The sequence below is a fragment of the Cygnus olor genome, assembly GCF_009769625.2.
Source record: "Cygnus olor isolate bCygOlo1 chromosome 31 unlocalized genomic scaffold, bCygOlo1.pri.v2 SUPER_31A, whole genome shotgun sequence".
In the NCBI taxonomy this organism is placed as follows: domain Eukaryota; kingdom Metazoa; phylum Chordata; class Aves; order Anseriformes; family Anatidae; genus Cygnus; species Cygnus olor.
In genome coordinates this window covers 188,207-213,234 of record NW_024429052.1, presented here as the reverse complement: position 1 = coordinate 213,234, position 25,028 = coordinate 188,207, and the positions used below count along the sequence as shown (strand labels likewise).

The window sequence follows — 25,028 nt, the reverse complement described above, 5'->3', positions numbered from 1 at the left end:
TGTATATATGTATATATATATGACATCTATGAGAATCTATGACTGTATGAGCCTGCAGGCCAACAACTGGTGATGCAGTTGGTGTAGACAGAAGGATTTCAGTTGCTGTGAAAATCTTTCTTCCCCGTGCATAACAAGTGCTTGGAAGAGATGGGATGCAGCCTGCCTGGCAATTTGTGGGGGTCCTCTCTAACAGCACAGGAAAAGATGATTCTCATAACAAACTCTTTCTTTGAACTAGGAGGAAAGATAGCACTGGAAGTAGGTGTCTCTCTCTAGCTGACAAAAGGACAATTTTAGTCTGTTTCAGTCGATTCCCTTGGAGGCCCAGGGACTTGTCAAGAGCTCCCTGTGATCCTGAGCTGGGCCAGGCTCCTGGGCCCAAGGGGAGCCCCTGACAAGCAGGAAGTGCTGCAGAGAGACAGCTCTGCCCACGAGCAGCTCCTCTGCACAGCGCAGCAGGGCTGGGGGCACTGCCTGCAGGGGACAAGGGCGGCTGAGAGAAGGGAGGGAGATGTTAAAGGCAGTGTGGAGGGGGGATGCTGAGAGCTCACTGCGGGAGAAATCTTCCCAGCCCTGAACAGGGTAAGTCTCTGGCTGCAGGGCAGCACAGCTGTTGTTCCTGGTGCCATCTCCAGATTTGCTGGCAAATCCCACAGCCTCTGGGATCTTTCAGGAGGACTCTCAGAGTTTCTTTGGATAAGAGGAGAATGACAAGGTTCAGAGCAAGGATTACCTGCCAAAGCTCTCTTTGTCTCTCAAAGGAGAGACAAAGCTCTCCCAAAGCTCTCAAAGTCTCTCGAAGGACTCTGCTTTCTCTACTGTAGAGAAGAATGAAAACCTCCAGAGCAGGGATTATCTGCTAAAGTTGTCAGAGGGACAGGACATGAGGGTTCCTTCTCATGGGGCCAGCTGCAGACTGTGCAGCTGGGGTGCATGCAGGGGTGGCCAAGGCTGTGGTGCAGAGCAGGGTCCCTGCTGTGCCCCACGGGCTGTGTACCAGGGCAGAGCCTCTGTCGACTGCCAGGCTCAGCACTCAGCCTGCCCGGGGAGCCGCCCAGGTCACTGTGGGGAGAAGCTGTGGGTGGAAGGATCCCCCCCATCAGGGCAGGGCAGGGCAGGGTCCTGCTGATGCCCAGAGGCTGCTGCCTGGTGTAGGCAGCTCACAGCTCCACAGCACCCACAAGATAAGTCTGGGTGTGATTCTTTACAGATAAGGCCAACTCCTGCATTACCTGCAGGGAAGGCACCATCTGGGGTCTCTGCTTTCACTTTCCTGCCCTGAAGAGCGGTCAGGGGAATGCTAATGGAGTTGTCAGGTTGTGTCAGTCACTGAGGCTGTTAGACCATTACACTCAACGGGATCTGTAGGTCTGTGAGGAACCTCACATTTTTACTCTACGCTCTTTAGCCTGCATACAACACCAACAACACCTTCATTGTTTCCTGAAGGTTTGTTGGATGTCCTGCTCAGCACCTAAAATAGGCAGATGCCTCTGGCCAGTGAGCACCTGAGATCTATCCCCAGTGGCATTTAGCAGCTGGTCTAAGGCAGTACTGACTCTGGATGAGCCCAGAGAAGACCTGTCTGGTCCCTATGTACCCTTAGGAAGTAAAACTGAAAACTCGAGGCAAAAGAACGTCTTCCTCAAAGGGAAGTAGCAGTCTGTCTTGCTGAGGAGGTTTTGATAAAACAGAATATATATTGGTTTAGCTCAGAGATGTCTCTCTAACTTTTCCCTGTCTTTTCCACCATTGACAGCCAACCATGCCCTGAGGAAGCAAATGTCCAACAGCACCTTCCCCAGTGAGTTCCTCCTCCTGCCATTCGCAGACACACCCAAGCTGCAGCTCCTGCACTTCAGGCTCTTCCTGGGCATCTACCTGGCTGCCCTCCTGGGCAACGGCCTCATCCTCACAGCCGTAGCCTGCGACCACCGCCTCCACACCCCCATGTACTTCTTCCTCCTCAACCTCGCCCTCCTCGACCTGGGCTCAGTCTCCACCACTGTCCCCAAAGCCATGGCCAATTCCTTCTGGGACACCACAGCCATCTCCTATGCAGGTTGCACTACCCAGGTCTTCTTCTTTGTTATGTTTGTAGCAGCAGAGTTTTATATTCTCACCATCATGGCCTATGACCGCTACATTGCCATCTGCAAACCCCTGCACTATGGGACAATAATGGCCAGCAGAACTTGCGTCAACATGGCAGCATCTGCTTGGGGTAGTGGGTTTCTCCATGCTGTGCTGCACACTGCCAATACCTTTTCCCTCCCACTCTGCCAAGGCAATGCCCTGGACCAGTTCTTCTGTGAAATTCCACAGATCCTCAAGCTCTCCTGCTCAGATGCCTACCTCAGAGAAGTTGGGCTTCTTGTGGTTAGTGCTGTTTTAGCATCTGGGTGTTTTGTTTTCCTTGTGCTCTCCTATGTGCAGATCTTCAGGACCGTGCTGAGGATCCCCTCCCAGCATGGCCGGCACAAAACCTTTTCCACATGCCTCCCTCACCCGGCCGTGGTCTCTCTGTTCATCATCACTGACATATTTTCCCACCTGAAGCCTCCCTCCATGTCCTCCTCATCCCTGAATATTTTGCTGGCAGTTATGTACTCAGTGATACCTCCAGCAGTGAACCCCCTCATCTACAGCATGAGGAATCAGGAGCTAAAAGATTCAGTGTGGAAATTGATGACTGGATGATTTTCAGAACAAATAGATTGCGTATTATCTTCTGCATATTAATCATAATGTAACTCATTATAGATCCACATTTTTATTTTTTTATTTTTGGGGTGTGTGTGTATTTCTTCTTTATTTTCTTTACTTCCAGTAGTGTTTTCTCCAAAGTATGTTTTTTCTTCATCCCCTTCTATTTAAATATTTTCCTGTTTTGTTTGACTCAGAGGCTTGGTGTAAATGAAGAACCAGGCTCTCTTTGTATTTAAATATAAGAAAGACCCCTGCAGTGACTTGCTTCCCTGAGATTCTTCCTCAGAGACCTGTGGTAGAGCTGCAGGGGCTCTTGCCTGTGTGCAGAGGTGGAGGGAAAAAGAATCCTGGCACAGCAGCAATGCCAGGGAGCCCCAGGGCTTGGTCTTTCCCGAGCTGCTCTCCGTTTCACTTCCCATGTTCTCCTTCAGAGCCCTTGTGTTGCTGTGAGGACTGATTGCTCTTGTCACTTGCTCACCGTGCTGCTGTGGGGCAGTCCTGTGTCCACAGGCAGGGACAGGCCAGGGGCACTTCTCTAACACAGCTCGCTATGTACCAGCATCTGCAGCATAAAAGGGGATGTGCTGAGGGCAGTGCCTGAAGGCTCAGCTCTTCTCCCAAAGCTGCTCTCACAGATATTGCAAAGGGATGGGCTCAAAGGAGGCTCCTTGCTTTGTTTGTTTCTCTGTGGGCTCATGGGGATGAGATCAGAGTCCCAGGATCAGGATTTAGTCAGGGAGGGTTGATTCTGGAATTGCCTGCTGTTGCCCTGCACCCATGGATATCGCAACTTCACCAGCCTGTGTCCACAGCATGCAACTGGGCTGATGGCAGACGGGCTTCTTTCTGGAAGGAAGCAGGAGCTGTCAGGAGAGCCCAGGGGATTGGCAGGGACAGCGTGTGCCAGACAGTCAGCAGGGCATGGAGCACACCCACAGTGCACGAGCATGTCCAAGGTGGAGCAACCTGGAGATCAAGTACTAAATCTGGCTGGGAAAAGGCAAAGGAGAGCTCTACAACTCCAAGAAAAACACAAGGCATCGGGAAAGCAGTCTTCTGAAGCAGTTATTACACCTCTGGTGAAATTTCATAAACTCTCGAGTGAATCACCCCAAAACATCTCCTGACATTGGAAATAAATTTGACTCAATGAGCCCTGGGTGTCCCTTCCACAAGGAGCAGGTGCAGAGGTGAGGCAATTTGCAGATGGCAGCAGCAGAGACACTGCCACTGACCTCCACTCCTTCACTTCTCCATTTGCTGCTTTGGGGCCATCCCAGCCTGGGCTGCTCTGCTGGGCTGGGCTGGGTTGGTGAGAAGACAGGGAGATGTGGAGAGCTGGGGAGGGTCTGGGCTGGGCTGGCCTCCTGGGAGAGGCTGGGGAGAACCACAGAGCAGTCTGGGCTGGGCTCTTGTTCACTGGATATGGATATGACCAATGCTAGTCATCATGACTTTCACAGCAACTCCTTCTCTGCAGAGTTCTCAATATTTTCCTAAAATATATATTCGGTTCTTAATTCACTTTTCCACAGAGCAGTGGGCATTTCCTTCAGGATGCCCTGGAGTTGATAAAGGCTGCATGGGGAACATGAGTCAGGACGTGTGGGAGACCTTCTGAAGCATGAGCTGGTTGACAGGTAGAGTACCTGAGGGATTGTGCAGGGCATCCCCTGCACCCACTGCTCCTGGGGGGGCTGGGAAGAGGCCTTCTGAGTACAACAGCTCCTTGTAGCCCTGTGGATGCTGGCTGTGAGGTCACTTCTGTCCCAGCAGCTGGCCGGCCAACAGCAGGGAGGCAGAACCTCTGAGGTCATAAAGGCCATCAGAAAGCTGCCCCCAACGTGGTGACACATTAGGGGAGGCCAGGGGGAAGCTGGGTGAACAACGGTGAGAGATTTGGGACAGAGAAGAGGGGCTTTGCTAAGAGAAAGAAAAGATTAGGAGGAGGTGAGAGAGGTTCAGGTAAGGCTGATGCTTCTTCAACGCTCACTGGGAAAATATTCATGTTATGTCCTGGTAATATTTCTAACCAATAACCTTAAAACCTACAGCTACTCTAAATACTATCCCTCACCCTGCAAGGAATCCATTGCTCTAATCCCCATCCTCAAATCCTACCTTGAAGTCAAACCCCAGACATGTTACCTGTAACCGTTAGTCTTAACCCTCACTAATCCCTAGCCTTTAATCACTAACATTAGATTGCCAGCCTTAACACCAGCCCTTACCCAGTAAAACACCATAAAAACAAATAAACAAAAAAAAGGTAACCAAAAATCTAGCCCTTACACTAAACACTGACTGGCCACCCAAAGCAGAACACGAAAGCCTCCCTCCAATACTCTGTCTGATCTCTAAACATGGAATGCAAAAGGAACTCCTAATCCTCAAATCCCTCATTCCTGCACTCTTATCACAAAACTGAAGTGGCTTGACCCCATGAGGCTGAGAAGGGCTTGAGAGGTCCTGCGGCAGTCACTTGCTCTTGGAGGAGGCAGGTGAGGTGAAATGGATCTGGTCAGGTCATAAGGCTCAAGGAGGAGATGGGTGGGGATGCTTTGCTGAGGTCAGCTGTGCCTCAGGATCTCAGGAGGCAGCAGGAGGCCCATGGCTGTGCAGGTGGGTGTCAGGGCACTTCTGCCTGAGGGCCTGATAGGCCCCCTTCAGGCACATGGCTGGTATATGCGTGTGTCATTTTAGTAGTGCAGAAGGAACTGATAGCGCACTGACATGAAGATGGCATGATTATTTATTTTGAGGTCATTTCTGCTCTACTACCAAACAGAGGTTGCAGAACGCTCTCTCCTGCCCATCAGAGAAGCTGAAAGGCCATCAGGAGGTGCATGGCCTTGTAGGATGACAACAATTAAAAAAACAAAACAAAAAAACCAACAACAAAAAAAAAACAACTGCTTTTATCTGGTGGGTGTTGGGCGTCAAGGAGGCTGCCCGGTAGGTACGTTCCTATAAGGTGTCGATTGTGCATAAGAAACTGTGAATCGAGTAGGAAAGATATGGTTTTGGTGGGGACTGTGAGGTAACTTCTGCCTCTGGAGCTGAGAGGCCAGCAGCAGGAGCATGGCTGGGCAAGGCACTGGGAGGTCCCATCTTTTGGAAGTAGCTGCCAGGTCATCCCTCACCTGCTGGCTGGCAGATGGGCTTTTAGGCTCACATCTCCCAGCATCTCTCACAGGCCAGCAGAAGGCACCTGTCTGGCATGGTGCTTGTGTGATGCCCTCTGCCTAAGTACCTGAAAGGCCCATGCAGTAGCAGCCTTGGCTGTGGGTTGTCAAGTGTCTTGTGCCTGAGTACATGAGTGGGGAACAGCAGGCGTGTGGCTTAGTTGTGTCTTTCTGAAGAGCTGAAAGGCCAGCAGGAAGGCCACATGGCTTGGAAGATCATGGTGAAGTTCCTTCTGTCTAGTCAGATGACAGGAAACAAGAAGGATGATTTAGCATGCCTCTGTGAAGGGTAGTTTGAAAGATGATGGAGCTTTTCTTGTTAGTTGGAAACAGCATGTGAGAGAAACACTAGCAATGGTAGAGATATCAATGAAGCTATGGAAACACCAAGCTTAGAGCAAGGTAGGAAAGCAAAATGGATGTTTGCAGCCTGCAGGGAAACAGGGACAGGTGTGGGACAGCATAGGACAGCCAGCAGTGGAGATGGACAAGGGCACTGGCAAGGAGAGAGTTAGCCAAGAAAACAAAGGTCTTGTCCCTTTGGCTACAGCAGCTCTCTGCCACCAAGGCCGGTGAGGAGACGTTGTACTGTAACAAGACAGTACAACTGGGGCCTCATCTCCTCTTTGCACCTCGTGACCGAGGCCAGATATCAAACCATTGTCTTTCAGTTGGCACTGCATACCCCACATCCCACTGCCCGAGGAAGAGCCCAGAGCCCCATATGAGGACAGGAGCTCTCTGCCCAGGCCTGGCAGCAGGACTTCACCTTTCTGCTTGATGAAAGAAACCCAAGATTTTCTTAGCCTCAGAACCACCTGCACAGGGCCTTGGCCTACCTGTAATCATGGCCTCCAATTACCTGCTCTAAGGAGTCCATGGGGCTTTGTCAGTAATACCCTCAGTAGGACCAATCAGTGCTTTAAAGAACTTTGGACTTTGGCTTCTGACTTGGCTTTTCTGAGAGATTTCATCGGTCTGCTCTCAGGAGCTGAAGGTGATAAACTTGTCACCAACTACACCTTGGGGCTTATTAAGACACAGAAAGCCCTAAGAGTCTCTCAAGGAGGTCTGGACAGGTAGGAGAAGTTTGACACTGTACAGACAACCTTGCTCCTCACTTCCCAACCTCACACCATTTCTCTCATTGATCCCCTAGGACTTGCATCATTTCTCCTGACACCAGACTTCTCCAAACTTGTCCTGTCACTATGGGCCCTCATTAAAAAAAAAACAAAACAAAACAAAAAACAAACAAACAAAAAAACTGTCATTCTCATAAGCTCCCTTGAAATACTGAAAGGAATCAATAAGTCTGTCTGAAGCCTTCTCTTCTCCAGATTGAACAATTGCATCACTCACAGCCTTTTTTTGTAGGAGAGCTATTTCTTCCCTCTGATCATTGCCCTCCACTGTAGCCACCCTAAAGGTCTATGTCTTTCTTGCACTGGGGGCCCCAGAACAGGATGCAGCAAGGCAGGTGGGGTCTCACAAGAGCAGAGTTGAGGGGGGATCACCTGCCTCGACCTGCTGTTCCCTCTTCTTTTCTTGCAGCCCAAGATATGTTTGGCTTTCTGGGCTGCAAGCGCACCCTGCCAGCTCATGTCCAAGTGTTCAAACACCAATACACCCATGTCCTTCTCAGCACGGCTGTTCTCAGTCCATTCATCCCCCAAACCATAATGATAGTTTTTATTTCCCTGACCCAGGTGCAGCGCCTTGCACTCCTCCTTGTTGAACTTTGGGAGGTTGACACAGGCCCACCTCTCCAGTCTTTCCAGGTTCTTCTGAATGACATCCCCTCCCACTGGCATACCAACTGCACCACTCAGCTTGGTGTCATCAGCAAGCTAGCTTAGGGTGTACTTACACTTACTCTCCACTTTGTTAATGAAGATATTAATGTATAGGTCTCAACACAGACACTCCTTACTGATTTCCACTTGCACCATAAGCTGTTGACTGCAACTCGTTGGATGTTTCCATCTTTTGTCCAAATAACAGTAAATCCTTCAAAACCACGTTCCTCAGGGAAGTGGTAGGAATGTTGCAGGAAACCACATCAAAGGCTTTACAGAAGCCCAGGTAGATGACATTAGTAGCTCTTCCCTTGTGTGATGAGGAATATCAAAGAACAGAACATGACAAATGAAGTCCGTTATGTGTATAAAAAGAACAACAACAACTAAAATTATAGTTATAAAAGTCTATTAAAAGGTTTGTAGTTATATATATATTGCATGCTATCATGTCAAGGCCTCTAAAGAATATATATAACAAATTTCTCTATATTTCTAGTATATTGAAGAGTATCATATACCCTTGGTGTAACCTATCAAACAACATTCTCACATTGAAGGAATAAATTGGCACCATGAATGAGTACCTTAATCAAAGCAATTAAGTGAAATGAAATCTCCAGGGGTGATTAAATAAAGCTTTTAATCCTTTTTGTACCCCAGGTTTCTGAGGCTTCCTTACAAAGATTCTGGTTTGCTCAGTGCCAGCTGGCGACATCCCTCCTCAACACAGGAGAGGAGAATTGAAACACAGGGCAGCTTTAGTTCACCAGGGATCACACTTATGGGACTGTCTGCTTCCCAAATTCCAGCAAACACAACCTATGCAGATCTTTGCTGCATGAAATTTTTGACTGATGGGGATACTTCTCTGAAGGTTTCTGGAGAGTCAAATTTTTCTGAAGGCGCTAGCTCATCAGCTGATATTTTCTCCAGATGAGACAGCCTTGTGGGAGGCAAGAAGAGGGAAGGAACTTCTGTCCATCCTCACTCACCATGGACACGGCCCAGGTGCAATGTTGTAGCGGGTTTACGTAGCAAGGTTTTGGTAGCAGTGGGCCATAGGGGTGGCTTCTGTGAGAAGGATCTAGAAGCTGCCCCATGTTTGGTAAGGTCCCCACTGCTGACCAGAGCTGAGCCAATAAGTGATGTTGTTTTGTGCCTCTGTGAGAGCATATTTAAGACAGCGGAAAAAAAAAAAAAAAACACTGTGCCACACAGCAGCTGGGAGAGTGAGAGGAGTGAGGAACAGCCTTGCAGGTGCCAAGGTCAGTGAAGAAGGAGGGGGAGAGGTGCTCCAGGCGCCGGAGCAGAAGTCCCCTGTGGCCTGTGGTGAGGACCATGGTGAAGCAGGCTGTCCCCCTGCAGTCCATGGACTACCACGGTGGAGCAAGGTTCCACCCTGCAGCCCGTGGAGGAGACCAAGGTGGAGCAGGTGGACCTGCACCGATGGAGACTGCAGCCTGTGGAAGACCCCTGCCGGAGCAGATTCCAGGCCGGACCTGCTGCCTGTGGAGAGGAGACCACGCAGGAGCAGGTGACCTGGCAGGAGCTGCTGCCCGTGGGGGATCCAGGTTGGAGCAGTTTGCTCCTGATGAATGGACCCCGTGGTACAGACCCATACCTGGAGCAGTTCTTGAAGAGCTGCTGCCTGTGGGCAGCCCACGCCGGATCAGTTCAGCAAGGACTGCATCCCATGGAAGAGACCCCACAGCACAGGGGACGAGAGTGACCGAGAAGGAACAGCGGAGAAGAAGCGCTATAGACTGACCATAACCCCCATTCCCCTGTTCCCCTTCGCTGCTCGGGGGGAGGAGGTGGAAGAAGGTGGATGGGGGGGGGGAAGGTGCTTTTGGTTTCTTTCCTTTGCTTCTCGCTTCTCTAGCTTGTTAGTAATAGGCAATTAATCTTACTATCTCCCTATGCTGAGTCTGTTTTGCCCGTCACAATAATTACTGCGTGATCGCCCTGTCCTTATCTCAACCCTTGAGCCTTTTTCATCATATTTTCTTTCCGTTCCTCTTTGAGGATGGGGAGTGAGTGAGCGGTTGTGGTGGAGCTCGGCCGCTCACCCGAGTAAAACCACCACAAACATGTACAATCAAGTTGCCAAAGTACTGAGCTGATGCAGCCCGCTGTACAGGGAGGTCCTTGGCAAAACAATGATGTGGGAAGGGTGAACTCCAGCTGGAGGAGAAATACGATGTGGATGACAGTCTGTGAATAAAAACAGATGGGTTAACCTGGATATTGGTTTCTGGGGCTATTTCCGATACTTCTGGGTATCTGAAACCTCTGCATGGATCAGAAGAGCATGACATAGTCCTTCAAGGTGACTGTCCTCCATTGGCAGTGGCTACAGGAGGTAGAAAAGACATGGACTGGGACAGCTGCTGTGCACTGCCTTGCAGGGTACAGACAAAAGAGTGCTCCTCTTCCTTGAATGTCACCACCAGGATGAGGAGTCCATGTATCAGGCTTGGACATAGACCCCTTGCACCTACGTTTCAGTGTGAGGCTCCTAAGGTAGACTGGGATGCATATCTCTTGTCCTTAGCAGCAGCAGCACAAACAGCTGTGTCCACCGGGTTGCCCTCTTCTGCATTTCCAGCTAGGGCAGAGGCAGAAGAAATGCTTCTCCTGCATTGGGAGTCCAACATGCGGGAGGAGTCATGGACACTTGCTGCCCTTGGCTACCAGAAGAGGCCCCTGTGCACCTCCCATGCTGGAACGAGGAATCCTGTCTGGAAGGACATGTGGATTTCTCTGCTCCCTTCAGCCTCCAACAAGACAGGCCCCACTGTCTCAAATGAGCTGAGGCTTTCTAAGTCCCAGCTCCAGTTGTGCTCCTCTGGCTGCATCTCAAGATTTTACCCAGTATACTTGGTCTGGCTGGGCCCGGCTCATTTGGAGTTCATTTTGATAGATTTCATTTACTCTGAAGTATCCAGTGCTATGCTGGACCTCATTCTCAGCAGCAATGAGAAGCTGGTGGGGAATGTGAAGCTGAAGGGCAGCCTTGGCTGCAGTGACCATGAACTGGTGGTGTCCAGCATCTGTCAGGCAGGTCAGAGGGCACAGAATAAGCTCCCAACCCTGGACAGATTATGGCCTCTTCATTGTTCTGTTTTGTGGAGTATCATGGGAGAAAGCCCTGGAGAGAAAAGGGCTCCAGGAATGCTGGCTATTCTTCAAGGATCACCTCCTCCAAGCTCAGGAGTGATGCATGCCAGCAAAGAGGAAGTCAGGCAAAAATGACAGGTGATCTGCATGGATGATCAAGGAGAAGCTGGCCAAAGTCAAACACAAAAAAGAAGGTGTAGTGGGTTTACATGGCAAGGTTGGTTTTATTTAGTGGGGGGCTTCAGGAGGGGCTTCTGTGAGAAGAATCCAGAAGCTGTCCCACGTTAGATAAGGGGCTTGCCACTGTCCAGAGCCAAGACAATAAGTGATGTTGTTTGCGCCTTTCTGAGATCATACTTAAGAAAGGGAAAAACAAACAAACTAACTAACTAAAACAAAACAAAACAAAACAAAAAAAACTGCTGCTCAACAGCAGCTGGGAGAGAGAGGAGTGAGAAACAGCCTTGCAGAGGCCAAGGTCAGCAAAGAAGGAGGGGGAGGATGTTCTCCCCCTTCCGCAGAAGTTCTCTTGCAGCCTGTGTTGAGGACCATAGTGGGGCAGGTTGTCCCCCTGCAGCCCCATGTGTACCACGATGGAGCAGATCTCCATGCTGCAGCCTATGGAGGAGACCACGGTGGAGCAGGTGGACCTGCACTGAAGGAGGCTGCAGCCTGTGGAGGACCCCCACCAGAGCAGATTCCAGGCCGGAGCTGTAGCCTGTGGAGAGGAGCCCATGCAGGAGCAGGTGAACTGGCAGGAGCTGCTGCCTGTGGGGGACCCAGGTTGGAGCAATTTGCTCCTGATGAATGGACCCTGTGGTATGGACCCATATCTGGAGCAGTTCTTGACGAGCTGCTGCCTGTGGGAAGCCCACTCAGGATCAATTCAGCAAGGACAGCATCCCGTGGCAGGGACCCAACTTTAGAGCAAGGGAAGAGAGTGACTGAGAAGAAGCGGTGGAGAGGAAGTGCTATAGACTGACCATAGGCCGCATTCCTCCATTCCTCTGCACCGCTTAAGCAGAGGAGATAAAAGAGGGTGGATGGGGGGAAGATGTTTTGTGTTTCTTTCCTTTGTTTCTCATTTTTCTAGCTTGTTAGTAATAGACAGTAAATTTTAATATCTTCCTACTCTGAGTCTGTTTTGCCCATGATGATAATTATTGAGCGATCTCCCTGTCCTTATGTCAGCCTTTGCGCCGGTTTCATCATATTGTCTCCCCCTTTGCCTTTGAGGAGGGGGAGTGATAGAGCATCTGTGCTGGAGCTCAGATGCCCACCTGAGTAAAACCACCACAGAAGGCTGCAGAAAGTGGAAGCAAGGACAGGTAACCTGAGAGGAATACAGGGACATTGTCTGAGCTGCCAGGGATCAAGTCAGGAAAGCTAAGGCCCTGGTAGAATTGAATCTAGACAGGAAGTTCCAGGGCAACAAGAAGGGTTTCTATAAGTATGCCAGTGATAAAAGGAAGACTAGGGAAATCATGGACCCTCTCCAGAAGGAAACAGGAGACCTGGTTACCCAGGATATGGAGAAGGCTGAGGTACGCAATGACTTCTTTGCCTCAGTCTTCACTGGAAGAGCTCTAGCCACACCATCCAAATCCCAGAAAGCAAAGGCAGGGACTGGGAGAGAGAAGAACCACCTATTGCAGAAGATCAGGTTCGGGAGTATCTAAGGAATCTGAAGGTGCACAAGTCCATGGGACCAGGTGAGATGAATCCCAGGGTCTTGAGGCAACTGGCAGATGAAGTTGCAAAGACACTACCTATAATATTTGAAAAGTGGTGGCTGTCCAGTGAAGTTCCTACTGACTGTAAAACAGAGAACATAACGCCCACTTTTTAAAAGGGAATAAAAGCAGGCCCAGGGAACTCTAGCCCAGTCAGACCCACCTCTGAGCCCATCAAGATCATGGAACAAATCCTTCTGGAAACTCTGCTAAGGCACATGACAAATAAAGAGGTGATTGGTGACAGCCAGCATGTCTTCACTAAGGGTAGATTGTGCCTGACAAATCTGTTGGCCTACTGCAATGGGGTTACAGTGTTTGTGGGTAAGAGAAGAGTAACTGACGTCATCTACCTGATTTGTGCAAAGTATTTGACACATCCTATGTGGCATTCCTGTCTCTAAACTGGAGAGACATGGATCTGACAGTTGTCCACGCAGTGGATATAAGAAATTGTCTGGATGGTCACACTCAAAGGGTTGTGGTCAACAGTTCAATGTCCAAGCGGAGATCAGTTACAAAAGGTGTTCTTCAGGGGTTGGTACTGGGACCGGCACTATTTCACATCTTTGTTGGTGACATGGGCAGTGGGATCAAGTGCACCCTCAGCAAATTTGCTGATGACAGCAAGCAGTGTGGTGAGGTTGACATGCTGGAGGGAAGGGGTGTCATCTAGAGGGGCCATGACAGGCTTGAGAGGTGGGCCTGTGTGAAACTCATGAACTTCAACAAGGCTGAGTGTGAAGTCCCACACATGGGTTGAAGCAGTCCTGTGCATAAATACAAGCTGGGTGGAGAATGGAGTGAGAGCAGCCTCGTGGAGAGGATCCTGGGGGTGTTGGTGCTTGAAAAACTCAACACGAACTGGCAACATGCACTTGTAGCCCTGAAAGCAAAATCCTCGGCTGCATCAGAATAAGTATAGCCAGCAGGTCAGGGGAGGTGATCCTCACTCTCTCTTCTGCTCTTGTGAGACCCTACTTAAAATACTGTGTTCAACTCTGGGGCCCCAACATGAAAAAGACATGAACCTGTTGGAGCAAGTCCAGAGGAGGGCCACAAAAATGATAAGCGGGCTGGAGCATCTCTCCTATGAAGAGGGAGGAGTGGGGAATTAAGAACAGAAGGCCCTGGGAAGAACTTAGAGCAACCTTCCAGTAGCTACAGGGGGCCTAAAGGAAAGCTGGAGAAAGACAATTTATTAGAGGATGTAGTAATAGGACAAGGGGTAATAGATTTAAACTCAAAGAAGGTAGACTAAGATTAGATATTCAGAAATCATTTACTCTGAGGATGGTGAGGCATTGGAGCAGGTTGCCCAGAAAGGTTCTCAGACGGTGCCTCATTCCTAGAAGTATTCAAGGCCAGGCCGGATGGGGCTTTGAGCAACCTGATTTTGAGGAAGGTGTCCCTGACGTAGCCAGGACAGCTGACCCAAAGGGTTTAAACCGATGTTCCAGACCATCCAGCACCCCCCTGCAGCCCACCACCCCACTACCAAAAGCATCTCTCAGCCTGCAGCAGAGGAGTCTGCTGGGGAAGAGCTGGGGAGGACCTACCAGCAGGATCAGGGAGGGCAGTTTGGGTGCCAAGTCCTGCCCAGGGGTCCAACCCTTCTCTCCACTCAGATCCTGCAGGAGAAGTTACTCTGTCTGCGGGCTCTGGGCAGGCATCCTTGGGCTCCATGGGGGCCCAAGGCTGTAGAAGATGGGCGCTACCAGCGAGTGCATCATGGGGCGTCACACAGAGCCACTTTTGCTGGAAATTGCCTGTGGCTGGCGGGATGGAAATGTCTCTGTCAGCAGGAATATTGTTCAGGGACTGGGGGTACGGGGAGCCCCCCAGCCTGACCCCAATCCTGTAGGTCCCAAGACATGCCCGTTCCCCACTATTACATCTTTGAGCTCTACTCCAAGTGTTTAGCTTCAGAGAGACGCCCCGACACGTGGGCAGGGAAGCACTGGATCTGGGGCAAAGCCCCAGAGGGTTTTAATATGAGGAAATACCAACACACAGCATAAAAACAGGGGAATACCAAGAGGGGAAATACCCATGTGTGTCTGCTGCCTGCTGGAAAAGGGAGACCGTTCCCTGGTGCTCACAGCTGTCCCAGTGGCACTGAGCTCTCCTCCCTCCTGGCTGCACCCAGCTGCTCGGCAGGGCTGGGCTCTGCTGGCCTGGGGCTCTGGGACCCTTGTGCAAGGGGCTCCAGTGTCACATCCTGGGTGTCCTCATGGGGACATGCCAGGGACACCTCTTCAGCATCGTCATAGCCCATGCGTCCCAGAAAAGGGGACGAAGTGTCTCCCTCAGCTCCAGGGTCCCCAGTACTTCCCCGGAAGCGCAGGTGTCCCCCTGTAAGGATCAAGGCAGGCTGTTGTGGTTGGGCCTGTGGAGTGCTCCTCAGGGCTGTACATCACCTTCCTCCTGCTCTCCAGCTCTGAGACATTCAGCCCATTTTCCAGCCCCCCGGAAATCTCCCACAGCAGGTTCTCCATGTCGGGAGATCAGGCTCTCGATACAGCATGGACCTGTCTGGCCCTGGGGATGGCACCAAGGAAGCGGCAGTGCTGCATTGCCCTCTCACCTGTGGCTGCATCCCTGGGCCCATCTCCCTCTTCTGGAATCCCGGGCACATCCCAGTCCCCCTGCCCAGGGACAGGATCCTCCCCAGGGTCAGAAACCACCCCGGCATCATCGTAGCCATCCGCTGGGTCACCTCCAGGCAGGACAGGGTCATCTGAAAGGAGAGAGTAGGTGGTGGCAGTGAGAAGGGATGTCGTGCAGAGCAGAGGTTGGGAGGGTGCGCAGGGTCACAGGGCTGACACGCTGCTGGTGTCAGGGCCAAAGCAGAGCCTTCACTCTTCCAGCTCCGATGATGGCACTCAGTGGCACTGCTGTCTGTCGGTCTGCAGGGAGGAGAGATGGAGCCCTTCCCTCCCCTTCCCCTCCAATCCCTGGGGCTGGCCCTAGACCATCCTCCTCCTCGCTGTGCCTGGGGTAGGACTGCAGCTGGGTCAGGGACCCCTCTGAAAAGGAGTCTGTAGAGAGCTGCAGCGGGTGCTCTGGGATGAGCCCTGCTGACCTGACTTGGGGTCAGCACTGCTGGGGATGGGCACCAACACAGCTGGGGGTGCATGGGGAGGAGACCAGTTCCCTTGGGACAAGGTATTTCTCAGAGGGGCTCCCAGAGCTGCCCTGGGACAGCCCCTTCGCTCAGACCTTGGATGTTGCCAGGGTGCAGGGCCAGGCAGAGAGGGGCTGTCCCCTCTGGGATGGGCAGAGCTGGTGGGGAGGAAGCTCCTCTGTGGGAACCACCTGGATGCTCTCCCACAGACCCCACAGCCCAACGATTTCGGGGACAATGGGGAGGAGCTGCAGGGCACAGCCCTGGTCTGGGGCAAGGAGAAGGGGCCCTGCAGATGTGCCCACGCAGGGACATGCACCCACCTGAGAGACTGAACCTTGGCTGCTTCTCCCACGCCAGGCTGTAAGCAATCTCCTCGTACACGGCCTCAGGGAAGGGCTCCCCAGCTCTCCTGGAGCCTGGAGACAGAGGCAGGGCTGGTCTGGGGATGGGCAGAGAGGGACAGGAACCCACTGGGCTCCCCCAGCCCCATTCCTTGGCCCAGCACAGGGCTGTCCCCACAGCACAGCCCCCCTGTGTTTTGTTGTCACTGCGGCCACAGCCCTGGGGAGGGCAGCATCCCCATGGAGATGGTCTGGGGCAGCATCAGCCTCACACCATCCCTTTGGAGACAGCCCTTGTGCTCCTTTGGTCCCTGGGTCACGTCCCAGTGCAGACCCTGCACCAACTCCTGCATTTCCCCTCCCCATGGAGCTGCTCCATCTCTGCCCCACGTGTCAATAGCACAGCCTGTGCCCTGTTGGGGGGTGGCTGATACCACAGTGATGGACCCTGCTGCCCCACGCTCCTCCTGCCAGTGCTGCCCAGAGCACTGCCAGCAGTGCATCCTACCCGTCTCACCCAGCCCAGCTCTCACATTTCTTTTCTCACCCCAGGACTGATGAACCAGGGTCTGAGCTCTCTCCCCCCTTTGATGTTGGTGCCCCATGGTCTGTCAGTCAGTGGGGCAGCACATGGGGCAGGAGGCAGCACACAGCTCTGTTTCTGTGCCCCAGGACACCAACAACCCCAGCACACCCAACCCTTCCAGGAGGTATCTCCCCACCAGGAACACTGGGGAAGGACCCACCTCTGCGCCGAGCCCTGGCGCTTCGCACCTGCCCAGCCAGGAGGGCCAGGAGCAGGCAGAGGAGGGCCCCCAGGATGATGCAGATGATGACAGGCACCGAGAGTCTCTCACTGCTGGTGGTCAGAGGGCCCCGGGGGGGAACTGCATGGGCAGGAACATGGCAGGGGCAGCATCAGGCAAGGGAGAGGTTGGGGGTGAGACATGCCACTACTGACCACACAAGGCAGCAGGGGCTGCAGGTGCTGGGGGGGACAGGGCTGGGTGAAGGGGCAGCTCCCACGCTGCTGGGTACGTCACAGACTTCCCCCAGCTCCCTCGATTTCCTGGGAGTCTCACAGCCCAGCAGGGAGCCCCTTCCCCTGGCTGTGGGTCACAGCCTGGCCATGGGCAGACCCAGCCCCAGGGGAACAACAACTTACCTGCTTGTGGGGAGGATGTTGCTGTCCTGGGTGGAGCTGCAGGGGAGCAGAAGGAGAGCCAGGCTGAGAGGCTGGGGCTGCAGTACCAGGCAGCCTCCCTGGCAGATGGCCCCAACATGTGCCACCTGAATTGTCCCTCCTGCGGGGCTGGGCAGGGTGGCAGGGACAGGGCCCTGCTCTGGGCTTCTCACAGGACAGTGCAGGCAGTCCAGGGGTTGTGCGGGGACGTCCAGCCCCACAGAGGCTGCTCCCTACCCACCACCAGCTTCCCACTCTGCAGGGACACTCTTGATTGTGAACACTCTGGGGCCATGCCGGGATCCAGCAGGGCAGACGCCCAAGCCAGCTCTTTGCCAAGCCCCCAGCGATGTCTCCCAGCCCCACTGCTCACCTGAGCAATGCACAGCCGCATCTTTCTTATGCTGGCAGGCACCGCTGTCCCCTGGCTGGGCCCAGCAGTCCTGCAGAGACAGCTCCGTCCCCCTGCACTCCATCAGCCAGATGGGGCCCGTCCCCTCTCCAAAGGCAGCCTGGCCCAGGGCATAGACCGCGGGGCCACAGCCCAGCTGCCTGCACGCCACCTCGGCATCCTGCATGTCCCAGGCATTGTCACACAGCGTCCCCCAGGCGCCGCGGTGCCAGACCTCCACTCTGCCCGAGCAGCCGTCCTTGCCTCCCACAGTGCGGATCTTCTCCCTGTCTGGGGAAGCAGCGACCTCCCATCGCACCGGGACAGCTGGGAAAGCCCTGCCAGGTGAGGGGGCACGCGCAGGGGCAGCTCCCTACCTGTGCACCTTGTGGAGTTGGGGCATGCAGCCACCTGCGGCCTTTCTGTCCATGTCCCAAAGGAAAGAGAAGTTGGGCTGAAGGGACTGCTTTGGGGGTTGTGCAGAAGAGAGCAGGACTGACCTCTGCTCACACGTCCCCATGCTGCCTGGGTCAGGGCAGCAGCAGAACCCCATTCATTCAGGGGACACTCACGGCACTGTGGGGGGCACCTGAGTGTGCATCCCCACAGGGTCCCTTGTTCACAGAGCAGCAGGAGGCTGTCCCTGGATGCAGGACTCCTGCAAGCCCTGCATGGTCTCCTCTGAGACCTTGCCTGGAGATGCCTCTGCCTCCCCCAGGGGCTGCTGGCAGCCCACCTGTTGATTGCTGCTGGTGGACATGGGTGGCTCTGAGAGCTGAAGTCACCTTTGTGCCTCCAGCAGCAACAGGGTCTAATGCAGAAAGTCTAAGCCCCTCTGGGTTCCTTCTCTGCATTTCATCATACCCAGTGGGGAAGAGGACCTGGTGCCTTGATGAATCAGATTTACCATTGCAGGTGATGTGGGTCTCTTCTCGGAGGTCATCACACGACTGCGGATGCCAGGGATCAGAGGGACACTGCCAGAAGGAGCTGTTGCTCTTCCCACACTCCACATGATCCAGCCACGCGGTGCCAGGCAGCTTGGCATAGATTGAGGTTGTTTCCTGGTTCCCTTCATTCCCACAGCCCAGCTCCTTGCACACCAGTGATACTGTCTTGGGAGTCATCGAGTTGGAGCAGACGCTGCCCCACGTCCCGTTGTAGAAAACCTGCAGGCGCCCGGAGCAGCCGTCACTGTTCTCCAGCCTCAGGGCCATGAACTCTGGAAGGAGGGAAGGCCCCAGGGGAAACAGGCTGGTCTGGGACTGGGGGAGCAGAGGCTCCTCTGCACCCCAGGCACTCAGGTATTTGGAGGCACAGCCAGCGAATGCCCCTTCCATCTGGGGGCAGAGAGGTCTCTGACATACACCGCTGCCCTCCCCGCTCACTGTCAGGGTGGATGGGCTCCCCAGGGACCCTAGGGTCGGTGTGACGGTTTCCCCAGGATGGGCTTTGGCAGGGGATCCAATACAGCCAGGGATGGCATCAGCCCTGCCCAGCTCTACCCTCACCCCTACCTCACCCCAGCCCTACTACCAGCCCTGCTCCCAGCACAGACCTGAGCAGACGACTCCCACGTCCTCCTTGTGCCCGCAGTCGTGCTGCCCCCAGGCCTCGGCAGGGCAGTCCCAGAGAGCAGCTTCGGCCCCGGAGCAGTTGACGCCGTCCAGCCAGATCTGCCCGGAGCCCTCCCCAAACCGAGCGGAGCCGGCTGCCTCCACAGCTCCTCCGCAGCTCAGCTGGCGGCAAACAACAGCGGCGTCGGCCAGGTCCCAGGCGTCGTCGCAGACGGTGCCCCAGCGCCCCTGGTAGTAGATCTCCACTCTCCCGGCACAGCGCCCGGCCCCGTCTGCCAGCCGGACCCGCCGGCTCCCTGCAGTGGGGAGAAGCCCCGGCCGTCAGGGGCTGGCTGCCCACCCGGCCCCACACCTGGGGGACGTGCAGCACCACTCACCCCGGCACACGGCCCCAACGTCCTCCATGATCCCTGCTGCCATTACACTCTCAGGCAGGGAGGTGTTGCAGAGGCTCAGGTCAGTCTCGTGCCCTGTGCACTGCACCCTGTGCAGCCCCACGGGGCCCAGCCCTCGCTCGGCTCTCACAGGGGTGTAGGCTGCCTCTGCCTCTCCGCACTGCAGCTGCCGGCACACCACGCTGGCCTCCTGCATGTCCCACTGCTCATCCAGGACTCTGCCCCACATCCCGTGCTGGAAGACCTCCACGCGCCCGTCGCAGCGGCTCCCTCCGCCCACCAGCCGCAGGGACATGGGGCGAGCTAGCCCTGGTGAGAGCAGAAATTCAGCCAGGCGCTGCCATGGGGTCCCCAGCTTAGGGTGGCCGTGTCACGCACCAGGGGCAAATGGACTTTGCAGCACTGCCCAGCACTCACCTGAGCAAATGACAGCAGCAGCGTTCTCGTGGGAGCACGGCGAGGCCCCCAGGGCAGTCACCAGGCACTGCCCCAGGTGGGCTTCAGTCCCGTCACAGTGGAACGAGTCTCTCCAGACGGGGCCGGCTGCTCTCCCAAAATGCCCTCCTCCAGGAATGGACTCAGCAAAGCCACAGCCGAGGTGCCGACAGAGAACGTGGGCGTCCGAGAGGTCCCAGCGGGAGGCACAGAGGGTCCCCCACGTCCCCAGCACCTCGACCTCCACCCTGCCCGCACACGCTGTGCTGCCGTTCACCAGCCTGAACCCTGTGTACTCTGGGGACAAAGGACGGTGAGAGAGGTTGCATTTGTGCTCTTGCTCCCACAGGGGCTGCAGGAGCGGCCAAAGGGACAACGCGCCTTTCTCCTCCTGCAGCACTCTTTCAGGGCTGCAGACCAACACCTCACCCCACATGTCCCCCACCCACCACAGACCAGTGCCCACCCTGCTCTCCTGCCCCCACCACAGACCTCGTGGGCACCATCCCACCCCGAGTCCTTACGTGTGCAGGTGACATGAGTGCCATTGCCGTGGGTGCAGGGCTGGTCCTTGGCAGGCTCCATGGGACAGAAGAGGATGGTGGATTCATTTCCCACACACTGCAGCTCTCTGTCCCAGACAGAACCGGCCCCTTCTCCCAGGTGAGCTGCCCCATGGACGGACAGGGCTGTGCCGCACTGCAGCTCCCTGCAGACCACCTCAGCAGCTTTGGCACCAAAGTGGGAGTCACAGACAGCTTTCCACTGGTCCCTATCGTAGACCTCCACACTTCCTGAGCAGGGGCTGTCCCCTCCAACCAGCTGGACAAATCCTGGAGCAACCAAGGAGACCTGTGAGTTCCCAGAGCCCTCTGGCACTTCCATGCCCACCTCCCACCTCGTCCCTAAGGTGGCCACATGCAGAGCCCCATGGCCAGCCCAGCAGCTCTCAGTGGGTGACGATGGCACAGACAGGTCAGGGCCCCCCTGCTGCTCCTCAGAAACCAGCCCAGGACCCGTGGGCTGCCCTCTCTCCCAAGCCCCCAGCCACAGGCACCGCTCAGACAAACTGCTGCTGCCCGGAGCACCTGGGCTGCCCGGCCCAAGACCCAGCACTGCAGCACCCGCAGCACGTGGGCCCAGGGAAATGGGCCCAGGCACTGGGGGCTGCTGCAGCCTGCACTGCCCCACCGGGCTCAGGCCAGGCTGAGGAACCCCTTGGAGCTAGCAGAAAAGCCCCCTGTTCCCAGGGGTTGCTGGGGCTCTTGGGGAGCTGCTGTTAGATGGGGCACATCTGTGGAGCAGGTAAAGGGGAGTCCTCAGGCAGGGACAGAGTGTGGTGCTGGGCATGCTCGTCCCCAGCCACCAGTCGGGCAGAGCGCAGGAGAGCAGGCAGAGAGCAGCCCTGGGCTGACACGAGCTCCCGGTGCGAGGGCAGGCACCAAGGAGAGCCAGGAGGTGCTGGCACAGCCCCTGGGGCACAGGGCAGGCAGAGGAGGATGGACAGTAGGTCAGTACTGTCTGGAGGGGCCGTGTCCCTTGGAGCTGCCTCTCATGGTGTGACCCTGGGACAGGAACAAGGTGCCACTTGCCACCCTGCCCCTCTGCACAAGCCCAGTGCTCTTGCCCTCTGAGCAGCCCCCCTGCTTTGGCCGAGCTTCTCGTCTGCTGGGGGTACAACCCAAAAGGCCTGGGCCATTGCACGCCCTTCCCTGAGGCTGCTGGTGGCTGGGGGAGTTGCTCTAGATTCCCCTGGCATAGGGACCAGCCTGCCAGACAGGGCCTGGGTGAATGGGAGGAGAAAGATGGGAACCAGCCAGCACAATGGGGAAGGGTGAGGGCTTTCCTCTCCCAGCCCCGGGCACCTCCCCAGGGTTGGTTGCTCCAGCTTCAGGGCCAGGCTGGGTGCGCTCCCACTGGGCTTTCCCCAGGGACAAGGGACAGCAGCAGTGACAGACCCAGCTCAGAGTGCAACTTGACACACAGAGCCATATTCCGGTGTCCACTTGTTGCTTCCTGACCTCACAGCCAGGTCCCTTACAACTGTCCTGGTCCCAGAGGTAGGGAACAAGTTCAGTCCTTACCTGAACATGTCACTCCAGCATCCCAGCTGTGATCGCAGTCTGTTTGACCCCATCCATTGTGTGTGCAGTCAGACAGGGCAGACTCAGTGCCATTACAGTGAATATCATCCATCCAAATGGAACCAGATCCTTGCCCAAAGTGTGCTTTCGGAAGAGCTTCAAGAGCAACCCCACAGCCCAGCTGCCTGCAAACCACTGCAGCATCGTCCTTGTCCCAGGAGTCACTGCACACAGTCCCCCACTGACCCTGGTGTTTCACCTCCACTCTCCCAGCACAGCGCCTGCCACCATCCACCAGCCTCACCTCCGCAGCCCCTTCAAACACCAACACAGGAAGGGTCAGGAGAGTTGCAATCCCCACACTGCAGGTCTGTGAGTGCCCCTTAACCAGGCAGACTCACAGTTCCCAGGGTGGGAGCCCTGTCCCCACGGACTGTCACTGGGGTGTTGGGAGGGTCCTTCCTCTGCCCATGGGCTGCACTATTCTGGGGGTGCCCAGCTCTATCCCTCCTGGGCCATTTGCTGCCCCACAGCCCTCATAACCCTCTCTTTCCCTCCCAGTGGCCCCCTGCCCCTGCCCATGCCCATCCACACACCACCCCCAGCCCTGCACAGGGCTCCCACTCCTCCCCTGACTACCACCCCAGAAAAGCCCCATGAAGCTAGGCCCCTACTTCCTCCTGTCCATCACCTGCCCCAGGCACCTCTCAAATGCACCAAAACCCAAGGGGCTGCTTGCAGCCCACCTGTTGACTGCTGCTGGTGGACATGGGTGGCTCTGAGAGCTGAAGTCACCTTTGTGCCACCAGCAGCAACAGGGTCTAATGCAGAAAGTCAAAGCCCCTCTGGGTTCCTTTTCTGCATTTCACCATACCCAGTGGGGAGCAGGACCTGGTGCCTTGATGGCTCAGATTTACCATTGCAGGTGATGTGGGTCTCTTCTCGGAGGTCATCACACGACTGCGGATGCCAGGGATCAGAGGGACACTGCCAGAAGGAGCTGTTGCTCTTCCCACACTCCACATGATCCAGCCACGCGGTGCCAGGCAGCTTGGCATAGATTGAGGTTGTTTCCAGTTCCCCTTCATTCCCACAGCCCAGCTCCTTGCACACCAGTGACACCGACTTGGGAGTCATCGAGTTGGAGCAGACGCTGCCCCACGTCCCGTTGTAGAAAACCTGCAGGCGCCCGGAGCAGCCGTCACTGTTCTCCAGCCTCAAGGCCATGAACTCTGGAAGGAGGAAAGGCCCCAGCGACGTCCTTGGACATCAGCCCCTGATGGCCTTGACCCTAAGTAGCTCTGCCCTCACCCCAGTCTCCCAGGCCCCTGCTCCCAGCCCCACTCCCAGCACAGACCTGAGCAGACAACTCCCACGTCCTCCTTGTGCCCGCAGTCGTGCTGCCCCCAGGACTCGGCAGGGCAGTCCCAGAGAGCAGCTTCGGCCCCGGAGCAGTTGACGCCGTCCAGCCAGATCTGCCCGGAGCCCTCCCCAAACCGAGCGGAGCCGGCTGCCTCCAGGGCCTCTCCACAGCCCAGCTGACGGCAAACAACATCAGCGTCGGCCAGGTCCCAGGCGTCGTCGCAGACAGTGCCCCAGCGCCCCTGGTAGTAGATCTCCACTCTCCCAGCACAGCGCCCAGCCCCGTCCACCAGCCGAACCCGCCGGCTCCCTGCAGCGGGGAGAAGCCCTGACCGTCAGGGGCTGGCTGCCTGCTCAGCCCCACACCTGGGGGACGTGCAGCACCACTCACCTCGGCACACAGCCCCCACGTCCTCCACGAGTCCTGATGATGGTGGGCTCTCGGACAGGGAGGTGTTGCAGAGGCTCAAGTTATTCTCATGCCCTGTGCACCGCACCCCGTGCAGCCCCATGGGGCCCAGACCTCGTACGGCCCTCACAGGGGTGTAGGCTGCCTCTGCCTCTCCGCACTGCAGCTGCCGGCACACCACGCTGGCCTCCTGCATGTCCCACTGCTCATCCAGGACTCTGCCCCACATCCCGTGCTGGAAGACCTCCACGCGCCCGTCACACCGGCTCCCTCCGCCCACCAGCCGCAGGGACATGGGGCGAGCCAGCCCTGGTGAGAGCAGAAATTCAGCCAGGCGCTGCCATGGGGTCCCCAGCTTAGGGTGGCCGTGTCACACACCAGGGGCAAATGGACTTTGCAGCACTGCCCAGCACTCACCTGAGCAAATGACAGCAGCAGCGTTCTCGTGGGAGCACGGCAAGGCCCCCAGGGCAGTCACCGGGCACTGCCCCAGGTGGGCTTCAGTCCCGTCACAGTGGAACGAGTCTCTCCAGACGGGGCCGGCTGCTCTCCCAAAATGCCCTCCTCTAGGAATGGACTCAGCAAAGCCACAGCCGAGGTGCCGACAGAGAACGTGGGCGTCCGAGAGGTCCCAGCGGGAGGCACAGAGGGTCCCCCACGTCCCCAGCACCTCGACCTCCACCCTGCCCGCACACGCTGTGCTGCCGTTCACCAGCCTGAACCCTGTGTACTCTGGGGACAAAGGACGGTGAGAGAGGTTGCATTTGTGCTCTTGCTCCCACAGGGGCTGCAGGAGCGGCCAAAGGGACAACGTGCCTTTCTCCTCCTGCAGCACTCTTTCAGGGCTGCAGACCAACACCTCACCCCACATGTCCCCCACCCACCACAGACCAGTGCCCACCCTGCTCTCCTGCCCCCACCGCAGACCTCGTGGGCACCATCCCACCCCGAGTCCTTACGTGTGCAGGTGACATGAGTGCCATTGCCGTGCGTGCAGGGCTGTTCCTTGGGGGCCCCCCAGGGGCAGAAGAGGATGGTGGATTCATTCCCCACACACTGCAGCTCTCTGTCCCAGACAGAACCGGCCCCTTCTCCCAGGTGAGCTGCCCCATGGACAGACAGGGCTGTGCCGCACTGCAGCTCCCTGCAGACCACCTCAGCAGCTTTGG

The 25,028-nt window shown here is 55.7% G+C and overlaps 2 protein-coding genes across 2 annotated transcripts; one reads left to right on the top strand and one right to left on the bottom strand.

Moving 5' to 3' along the window:
* The first annotated feature begins 2,022 nt into the window (after positions 1-2,022).
* LOC121062825 (olfactory receptor 14C36-like) lies at positions 2,023-2,703 on the top strand. The gene has a single exon (XM_040543090.1). It carries the CDS (start codon positions 2,023-2,025, stop codon positions 2,701-2,703), a length of 681 nt encoding a protein of 226 aa, XP_040399024.1.
* A 7,855-nt stretch (positions 2,704-10,558) lies between these two features.
* LOC121062824 (scavenger receptor cysteine-rich type 1 protein M130-like) lies at positions 10,559-24,749 on the bottom strand. Its single transcript, XM_040543088.1, has 17 exons — positions 24,277-24,749; positions 23,842-23,934; positions 23,446-23,760; positions 23,006-23,320; positions 22,089-22,403; positions 20,529-20,837; positions 19,987-20,301; positions 19,552-19,878; positions 19,156-19,470; positions 18,505-18,819; positions 17,975-18,019; positions 17,580-17,888; positions 17,189-17,224; positions 16,770-16,910; positions 16,003-16,098; positions 15,140-15,292; positions 10,559-10,752 (listed from the first exon to the last, which is right to left on the bottom strand). Exons 1-17 carry the CDS (start codon positions 24,728-24,730, stop codon positions 10,559-10,561), a joined length of 4,047 nt encoding a protein of 1,348 aa, XP_040399022.1. The 5' UTR covers positions 24,731-24,749.
* Between the last annotated feature and the right edge of the window lie 279 nt (positions 24,750-25,028).

Excerpts from the sequence above, each read along its gene's own strand:
- LOC121062825 (XM_040543090.1), top strand. The coding sequence starts at position 2,023 with ATGGCCAATTCCTTCTGGGACACCACAGCCATCTCCTATGCAGGTTGC.
- LOC121062824 (XM_040543088.1), bottom strand. The coding sequence starts at position 24,730 with ATGTGGGGTGAGGTGTTGGTCTGCAGCCCTGAAAGAGTGCTGCAGGAG. Across the intron at positions 23,321-23,445 it reads CGTGGGAGTTGTCTGCTCAG|AGTTCATGGCCTTGAGGCTG; the intron begins GTCTGTGCTGGG and ends TCCTCCTTCCAG. Across the intron at positions 19,879-19,986 it reads TGCTGCTGTCATTTGCTCAG|GGCTAGCTCGCCCCATGTCC; the intron begins GTGAGTGCTGGG and ends TGCTCTCACCAG.